General features: G+C 35.8%; 3 protein-coding genes across 3 annotated transcripts; 1 reads left to right on the top strand and 2 right to left on the bottom strand.

The window, feature by feature from the left end:
- On the top strand, positions 1-3,645 carry LOC140969904 (NAC domain-containing protein 7-like). The gene is made up of 5 exons (XM_073431422.1): positions 1-165; positions 1,492-1,681; positions 2,205-2,476; positions 2,669-3,406; positions 3,536-3,645. The coding sequence occupies exons 2-4, from the start codon at positions 1,522-1,524 to the stop codon at positions 3,176-3,178; spliced, it is 942 nt and encodes a 313-aa protein (XP_073287523.1). The 5' UTR covers positions 1-165; positions 1,492-1,521; the 3' UTR covers positions 3,179-3,406; positions 3,536-3,645.
- On the bottom strand, positions 3,489-6,291 carry LOC140969905 (thylakoid lumenal protein TL20.3, chloroplastic). The gene is made up of 7 exons (XM_073431423.1): positions 6,055-6,291; positions 5,750-5,915; positions 5,622-5,651; positions 5,297-5,403; positions 4,602-4,636; positions 4,042-4,170; positions 3,489-3,859 (listed from the first exon to the last, which is right to left on the bottom strand). Exons 1-7 carry the CDS (start codon positions 6,209-6,211, stop codon positions 3,668-3,670), a joined length of 816 nt encoding a protein of 271 aa, XP_073287524.1. The 5' UTR covers positions 6,212-6,291; the 3' UTR covers positions 3,489-3,667.
- Positions 6,292-6,417: 126 nt separating this feature from the next.
- On the bottom strand, positions 6,418-9,403 carry LOC140969906 (acid beta-fructofuranosidase-like). The gene is made up of 7 exons (XM_073431424.1): positions 8,961-9,403; positions 8,786-8,794; positions 7,746-8,602; positions 7,498-7,662; positions 7,164-7,390; positions 6,879-6,966; positions 6,418-6,789 (listed from the first exon to the last, which is right to left on the bottom strand). The coding sequence occupies exons 1-7, from the start codon at positions 9,376-9,378 to the stop codon at positions 6,610-6,612; spliced, it is 1,944 nt and encodes a 647-aa protein (XP_073287525.1). The 5' UTR covers positions 9,379-9,403; the 3' UTR covers positions 6,418-6,609.
- Between the last annotated feature and the right edge of the window lie 373 nt (positions 9,404-9,776).

The following is a 9,776-nucleotide window of genomic DNA, read 5'->3' as shown; positions in this document are numbered from 1 at the left end:
AAAACCTTTCCTTTTCCTCTCAACTTCCTCAGGATCTGATCATTCTTTGAAAAAAATCAGTTCAAATCCAGAGGAAAAGGGTTGGATTTTTCTTCCTGGCCATTTCTTTCTGCTTCCTAAATCGATCCCACGGTGTCGCTACATAAATAAAACCAGATCTGCAAGGTATTTTCAGTTCCAAACCTAGTTCCAAAGATTTTCTTCATCTTATTCTCCATATAATTATATAGATGATGATTTTATTATCATGGGTTCCCAAGTTTGAAATCTTGAACTAATATATAGATTTTGCTTGGTCTAACATATGTAAACCTATGCGAGTTTCAAACGTCGAAGGTTACGTTATTCGAGTTTTCTTTATATATGTATTTATCAAAGCGTCGTATATACATACATACATTCGTGCTCTTGTTCATTTCTTTCCCTTGTATTCCCAAAATAAAGTATTATTTTCTAGTTTAATGCTGTATTTTCAGGTCCCTGCTGCCTTTTCTCTGTGTTTTGACCTATTTATTTATGAATAACTCTACTTATAAAGCATTAATTATTAACTGTAATATTGATATTTTTAACGCTACATGCAAAATAAAACAAATCCCGTGTATGTACTACGATTCTACTCTTGTTTAAATGATCCAAAACTTCTCTAATGGAATTAACAATAACTATGCTAATTGTTAAGTGATTTTTTTTATATAAAAAAAATTTGCTAGACTAATATTAATGCTCATTTCCCACCAATTAAAGAAAATCAAAATCTTTTTTATGTAAGTTTATTTTATTTTGTTTATCGGGTATTCACTTTTAAGAGCGGAAAATGTCTTTATTAATTTTTCATGCCTCGAGCAAAAGCAAACTCGAGTTGCTTTTACCTACACCTATATATAATCATCAAGTGATTTAAAGGTTGCATGTTTTTCCCCATGAGGCTGGCAAATATAACTTAATGGATCACATACCTCTTCATTTTTCATCATTCATTAAATAAACAAAGAAATTACCAGTTATTATATATAGCTATCTTATTTTGTTTTTATTTAAACACAGAAAGATGAAATGATTACACATATCCATATATAGCAAATTATGTTTTTTTTGTTCCAAAATACTCGATAATGTTTGAAGCATGTTACTAACAACTAAAATGTGGAGTATTATATGATCAGTAGTTAAAAATATAATTTTTTTATCATTATTTATGAAATAAGTTCATTATTTTAGAACTTAAAATTTGATATTATATCAATAATTATAAAGTTCATATTTTTTCAATAATATTATAGTCCGTCTGCTGTGGCAATATTGGACTGATCTTGTGTACGTTTTATAATGGTTCATGCACGTGAAGGAAATTACATTAGTAAGAAATTAATAGTATGTGCATGGGGTCGTGTTTCAAGAAATGAGATAAAATAAAATTAACGAATTATTTTCTTGCTAGAAATTTTGATATCTTCAATAGTATCACAACGTTCTTAACTCATGTTGCAGGCGTGGAACCTGAGACAATATTGGAAGAAAATGAATTCTTTTTCAAATGTTCCTCCTGGATTTAGATTTCACCCCACGGATGAAGAATTAGTCGATTACTATCTCAGAAAAAAGATTGCTTCAATAGAAATTGATCTAGATGTCATAAAAGATGTCGATTTATACAAAATAGAGCCATGGGATCTTCAAGGTACGTTCGTATTACACTTCAGGATCATCAAGCTCGACTTTGTGAATCTTGTATATCTTTATATTTTTTTTAAAAAAAAAAATTTACATTTCAGGCTCTCCTTGATTTTGATGGTATATATAATGTAAGATTATGCTTGGATTAGTGGATTTCAAATATATTTTTGTAGTTTAAAGAAAGAATATCATAAATTTCAAATCAACGTCTTCCATGTTTATATACTATTTCATGTTAGTTTTGATAAATTTCAATTTCACCCATAATAGATGCATTTCAAATTTATTATACTTTGTGTTATAATTGTGTAAATAAGCTAGATATGAATTTAAAATTTAATATATTGTTTCATTGTTAACCATAAAAATATAATCAAAATCCATCCAAATACAACCTAAATGAAATTTATCGTGTTCGTGTCAGTCAAAAAAGGTCGTGACTCGTGAGCGGCTTAATTGATTAGCGTCTTTCAGTGTTCACGGTAAGATCATATACGATTTCATTTTAATCCTTGAATGAAAACCAGAACTGTGCAGGATTGGAACTGAAGAACAGGATGATTATTACTTCTTCAGCCACAAGGATAAGAAATATCCAACGGGAACCCGCTCTAATCGAGCTACTAAAGCTGGATTCTGGAAAGCTACAGGAAGAGACAAGGCTATCTATTCTAAGCATAATTTGATTGGCATGAGAAAAACTTTGGTATTTTACAAAGGTCGAGCCCCGAACGGCCTAAAATCCAACTGGATCATGCATGAATATCGACTCGAAACCGATGAAAATGGAACTCCTCAGGCAAGTGCATGTCTTGCATGTTTTGATTAATGTCTCCTGTCAAATTTAAAGGATAAAGGTTTTATACCTAATTATTTAAAGAATACAAATTTCACATCAGATAAATTCATTTTCCCAATCTAACTTACATGTTGAGAACAGTTTTTGGTTTTCTTTTATTGAAATATTATAATGATCCTCATATTTTACCAGGAAGAAGGATGGGCAGTGTGTAGGGTGTTCAAGAAAAGAATTGCTGCTACCATACGATACGACGAAGAACACGACTCGGTACGTTGGTATAGCTGCGACGATCGAGTTTCCTTCATGCCATATTTCGATTCACCTAAGCTAATATTTCATCCTCACTATACCTGCAAACAAGAACTCGAATCGCAATACAACATTCCTGAACATGATGCAGCATTTCTCAAGCTTCCCTATCTAGAAAGTCCAAAAATACCACCACCACCCACAGTGAATAATGCTCACTGTGGCAGCTCGGTAGACGTCCCATATGGTTTCCAAGAAGAACGACTTGAAGAAAGCAATAATATTCCAATGGATGCTAACGCACTTTACAACAATCAGACCGTACTTGAGCAAGTGACTGACTGGCGATTGCTCGACAAGTTTGTTGCATCTCAGCTGAGTCAAGATGGGGTTAACAATTCCAATGAGGATTCTGATCAGGTTTCTGAATCAGCGAGCTTCCCAAATTGATCAAGAAATTGTTAGTAAAGAAATTGGTATCATAACATGTATAATATATACTTCAGGATAATATAAATTTCTGGAGCTTTCTAATAAGAATGTATGGTACTGCACCGAACTGAAGTTGTCAAGTGCTCTTTAATGCAAATATATATTTGATTTGAGTTGCTTGAGATGTGAATTACGTTCAAGCTTCAACTTAGAGAAAATAAATATCAGTTGATGCAAGTCCGATGGGTGTAAAGATTTAGTAAAAGAACTATATTGAATTCTTCAAAAATTTGAATTGATCGTGTTTTCATAAATAATGGACACAAGATAATAATAATCAGACGTGAAACAGCAGGTTTACTGATGAAAAAGGAGCACAAATAATGCTTGAAAAAATTGACACACATTACCCATTTACCCGTGTACCGACTGTTTCGAGGCCCAAAAAAACAAATGTTGCCTCATATTTTCTTCTACCTCATGTACACATGCATAAATCAATGTAATTCAGCTAGCATCACATAGTCCAGTTTCTGGATCGCAAAAACCGTCACGATCAAGGAGTTTGGGTGGAGGAGCACTCAGAAGAGGAGAAGATGGAGAACCATATGCATTTCGTCGGGTATTCCCACAGCCGAGACTTTTTCTGGTGCTCATTCCTGTTACAGGATTGGTGCCACTCGCATACTTGCAAAGTGCCTGGATAAAAACCCAAACGTATGTAAGCATTGTCTTTCTAACCTTGTAAATACACAAAAATTCAGGTCTTATATATACACTAGTTTGTGTTAATATATAATAATAAACTTCATAAATCTTTTTGTGACAAAAAAGAAAGGAAACGAAATGTATAGCAAATAACTTTTGAAATAAATATATACTTGTTTCTGGAGAAGGTCTATAACCGCATCACTGAAATCAGCACCTTCAATTATGGCACCCCCAAGATCACTCCGTGTGAGGACAGATCTAACCAGCACAGCGTTTGTTAGATTAGCTTCATTTAGTACCTGCACATATGTTATCAAATACATTTTTAGAATTCATTTAAACTACATTCTCAAGACTTTCGAGTTAGCAGTCCCAAGAAACCAAACTAAACGTCACAAAAAGTAGTTCACCGTTTGTTCACAGGTCAACATTGACTTGTCATGAATAATAAATACCAACAAACTCTAACAAATTTATATAAAGTATCACACTTGCACTCAAGGAGGGTCATTATAAAAAATTTAAACATGGTTGGAGTTCTGGTACCAATGATTGCAAGGAAAAATACAAGGAATGAATAAGTGTAATAGATATAAATAAAGAGTCATGAGGTTTCCTTAATTGCATGACAGCCTTTGAATAAACATCTCTCAGATTACTGAAGATGCTATATTTAAATCCTTATCGATAGAAAAACTAACTGACAGAACACAAGGTTTTCTTGGCTTACCATTCGATCCATTAGGGTGTCACTCAAATCAGCACCTGCAGAAAACAGGCACAATTTTAAGACAAGTTAAAGGATAGTAAATTGTATTCAACTCTCTGATATATGAATCACGCAATCTCTAGGAAACTGGCCAAGCTCAAAACGCAAGCATCTATCTCGCCCAGAGATAATTGACTCAAGTTATCGACAAACAAACCTTTCAATCATGTGCGAGCTAATTATATTCAAACAGAACCTAAAGTTGATGCAAATTATTCTGTCAGGAAAGGGAAGTTGCCTCTTTCGCAAAGCCCCGACTAGGCTAGTTCCATAAGTTAAGATTGATTACATAGTCAAGGTCCGCAAGATGCCCCGATGAAAAAAATCAAATACCAGATATTAAACAACACTAGCAAGATTCTTCAACTGCTCATTATGCCTAGTCCAGAGGCTGAAAAAATCCTAATTTTCTTTAACGCCACAGGATCATTAGGTAGTTGTTTTTATAGCAAACCGTGTATAATTTGGTTCTTGTTGCGGATAAAACCAACGCGTAGTTGCTTATTTTCGTTAGACATCCAAATTCCGAGAGGGCATATGAATGTTTCATACCAAACATCCTTCAGTGCTCCGCACACTACGGCATAAAATGTATAACCTAACGGAATCGGGAATCAAATTTTCGTGCATAGTTTTGGGAAGAAAAGTAAAAGTACCCGTGAAATTAGCTTTGTATGCAACTGCTTTCTCTAGATATGCACCATTGAAAGTTGAACCACTGAAGTTCGATTCCCTCATATCAGCAGATGTGAAATTGGCTCTTCTGTATCAGACATATCAACTTATGTGAATAGAAGGCAACGATGAATCAAATGTGTAAAGGAAATATTGAGCAAAAGCAATCGTAGACTAAGAAACTCATCGTTGCCACTGAATACTGAACTGTGCATTAAACATTTAAATTCCGGAAAGCATTCAATAGTTTTCAAGCTCAATTTCGATTATCTAAAGTTCATGTTCATCTTATGTGAAGAAAATTACCTGAAATTCTCATTCACGTGAACTGCTTTCCTACACAAATAAAAAACAAACAAGGAACATGGCTGTTAATTCTCTTGAATACAAGCAAATCATTAAAATACAGAACAAGAATCTTGACGAGAACACACTTGAGGTCTGCTGAACCATATTGAGCAGCTGATCCAATCCCGAATTCACCCCGAGTTTCAGCTTCGAATTTATTAAGATCAGCAACAGCTGGTATGTCAGAGCTAAATGCAGCCACCGCCGCCGCCGCCAAAGATGTTGAAACAAAATTTCGCCACCACTTAGGCTCTGCAATATCGGAGTATTAATATCAAGAAATATTCCATCATTTATCAATTAAACTGCAATAAAACAATCTTAAGAGAGGTTTTAAAACAGAGCATAAAATACCCAAATAAAATAATTAACAGAAAGGCAAGAAGATCACCTGTGCCAGGTTTTCCCTTTTCAGTTTCATATTGACAAGAAACAGACGAGGGCTTTGAAGAGACATGGAAAGAAGTGAGATTTTTATCAGAAATTTTCGAGGAAGAAATTTTATTGATGGAACTCAAGGGCAGCAATGAGATCGAACTGAGCGCCATTTTCCAGAAAGAGTTTATTTTGCTCTGGGAATTTGATCAGCCGGGAAAAAGACAGTACAATTGGATAAACAGAATTGTGGATATGTTTTGCTTCGCTTACTTCAAGCCACATTTTTTACTCCTTTGACTTTTTCCTTTTTCTTTTTCTTTTTGATTTGTGTAGTGTCACTTGTTATCGGATGAATTGAAGAAATGGAAATCATGGAATATGATTAAAATTACAAATGAATCGAAGAATTTTCAATTTGAAAAAAATTAGAAACACAACTCTCTTGAAATTATGGAAAGTATCTACATGCATCGTTATTAATAGAACAAAAATAATAACAAGAATTGCTTAACTCAATACATTCTAAAGGTAACGGTAAATGAATAAAGATTGGGCTGGAAAGTTGAGGTCAATGGGCATATGCAGCGCTCATTTGCCATATTTGTAGAGATGCAGTGATCCCCGCATCGGTAGCATTGTTGAACAAGAAGATTTTCGCATCTTCATATATGGCTTTCGTCGGATATATACGTGATGTGATGCATGTTCTACCTCCTTGAGCAAAGCTCTCGACTATCGAATGATCAACCTGCACAGAACCAGATTTGTTTCAGCTTTTACGGTTTTGTTTCCCTTGTTGAATTTGCAACAACAAGATTACCGACAATTCGAACTTACAAGTATTCTCATAGATAGTTTTTCGCCTTTTAGTACTGGTACTGTGCTTCCATAGATCCTCTTGTCCACATCAGTTGCCTCAGAAGACCTATAAACAGAACACGTGACGAGGAAATAATCATGTTCAAACTCGATTTGATTATGGATGAAGTGAGAAACAAGAGAAAATCCAACAGTAGATGGATTGATCAGACGAAGAGATTTGGAAATTTTATGCATAATCAATGTCCTTATAAATGAAAATTTCACCCCCTAGAAATCCGTCCTATAGGTTTGAAATTTCACCTCGAGTGATCAGCACAGAAGAATGTCTTGAAATTTCCTTGTGTATCCTTTGAAATATAGAAGTAAACTGGAGTTTGCTCTGATAGGGCATCATTGGCCAGAACCAGCAAACCAAATGGTCCTAATGCACCTCTGGTAGCACTGCTGGAGCAACTGTAGGTCATTTCTGTTCCTTCTAAGCCACTCAAAGCCTCCTGATCCACTTCAAACTCGGCCGCAATGTCAAGCTGCAAAATATCAATGATCATTCTACGAGGAAACAACCAATCAAAAGAAACTCGAAATAGCATCAATTTTTTTCTGTAGCTATACGAAAAAATTGTAAGCTTCAAACCTGATCAGAAGCAGAGCAAACGTCAAGGTGTACAACAGAACCAGCTTTCACCTCCACCTTGTCGAAAACGTTCTTTTTCTGCCTCAATCTTTCCACCTCCTTCACTGGCCACTGGAGAATGTTACTGCCTGTCTTTTTGTCGAACAATATTGTCCTTGGAATAGCCTATTTTTCAAATTAAAAATATTCATTTCATCATAACGAGTTACAGGTTAAATATGATGTGATAAGTGAAGATGCTAATTTACCTGAAGTGATGACCAACCCTTTTGGATATCAGCCTTTTCACTATCCGTCTCTTTGATCCACCCCCACAAGATTCTTCTATTTTTCGCTTTGTCGTAAAACGTCTTTGATGCGTAGAAAATCCCGTAATCGTATCTCAACCCAATGCCAACATCTATTTTTGGATCATCAGGGGTCCATATTCCAGCATCACTATCATAACTTCCAAGAGCATAGTAGTCATTCCTGTCATCATCAAGACTAGTCTTCATAACATGCTTAACTCCGGGACCATTAACCGATGTATCCAGCCCGTTTTCCATGATCTTGGACACTGGGTAGAAATCCACGCATTCCCACATACCTGTGCCCGGAACCCCCCGGAGCACTCCATCTAGAAGTTTAAAGGTTTTAAAGTCATTAGTGTCATATATCAATGATATCCCAGTTTTGTTAACCTTAGAGCCAATAGCTATGCGCCACATCCCTTCCGGTGTCAACCATGCAGTGGTTGGATCACGAAAGTCCTTAACTTCTACCCCTGGTGGAGGGACTAAGACCGGGTTACCGGAATACTTTACCCAATCGACGAGGAGAGGATCCACCGGGTCAGCAGGGTATGCAAGATTTTGAACTTGAACCGACTCATTTGTCGATCCGGTATATAGCATGACAAGCTGACCATCTTCGAGCACTGTGGCGGACCCTGTCCAGACACCATTAATATCGTACCAGTGGTCAGGGACCATTGCGAGCGGGAGGTGGCGCCAATGTATTAGGTCCCTTGAAACTGCATGACCCCAAACAATGTTGCCCCATACTGCACCATATGGGTTGTATTGATAGAACAAATGGTACCATCCTTTGTATAGCAATGGACCTAACATAAATTGATGAGTTTTAGTTCATTTTAGTAATAAAATTACATGAATTAAAGATTCTAATGAATCATGACGGGGAAATACCATTAATTTCACTTAATAATATTTACCATTGGTTACACAAATCCAATCTACTTTTACTTAGTATCTTTCATTCTCTTAAATAAACACGATGTACTTACCATTGGGATCTGAAACAAGACGAACCAATATATTCCCCAATGAAAGCAATGCCAGTCGAAGCATTCGGAAAAAAACCAAGAAACAAAGAAGAAACATGCATCAGCCTGGAATTATTTAATGACAGCTTTTCGAACCATGAAAAAATAGAAGATTAAGATAGGAAGAGAATCAAACCATTCATCCAATTCTTTATAGGCTGGAAATGAAAAGCAGTTGTTTGCCAAGCCAATAATTTAGCAGTCCATGGATATGTAGGCCCCGCCTGCAACAATGACCAAAAGCTCTTGGCAGACACCCCTTCTGCCACCCCACGCGCCACCGGCCTCGTCTTCTCCGACAGTCGCGTCCCGTCACAATCCGATGGATTCACAACCTCCTCATCAGGGCCATTTCCATTTTTCACTGCAACCACCACAAGTAACGCTACCCCTAACATCCCCAACATCAGGAGGAGGATAACAGTGGAGGGTCTGCGTCGGTTCTTCGACGGGTGCACCGGGGCGGAGTCGAGCAAGGGGGTACGGGGACATGATGAGAAAGAATCATCGGTTTCAGAATTGCGGAATTCACGGAATGTGTTAGGATGAGACATGTTTTGTATGGTTCATGGACACAACATATTTCATGAAACGTATGCCATTTTATGCCTTGACGAGGCAAGAGTCGAGATAGGAGGAGATAATCAAGGAATGTTCATTTACAAACTAAATATTATTGGCTGCTGGTTACTATATTAAACAATTATATCGAATTTTATCTATTATTATTTTAATAGGAAATTAAACTAGTTATATTATTTTATTAGTTATATATAGGATTCTAGTTTCCAATTCACCAATAACTTATTTGTTTTTTCAATTGTAATATTTTTTCACTTGAATATTAACCTAATATCTATCGGACACGAGTTAATTTGACAGATTGTGCTTTAACATTTTCATTATGAACAAATAATAATAATAATAATAATAATAATAATAATAATAATAA

Source organism: Primulina huaijiensis, unplaced genomic scaffold (assembly GCF_012295235.1).
Source record: "Primulina huaijiensis isolate GDHJ02 unplaced genomic scaffold, ASM1229523v2 scaffold43071, whole genome shotgun sequence".
Taxonomy (NCBI): domain Eukaryota; kingdom Viridiplantae; phylum Streptophyta; class Magnoliopsida; order Lamiales; family Gesneriaceae; genus Primulina; species Primulina huaijiensis.
Note: the sequence above shows the minus strand (reverse complement) of the source record. Positions and strands in the feature narration are given on the sequence as shown.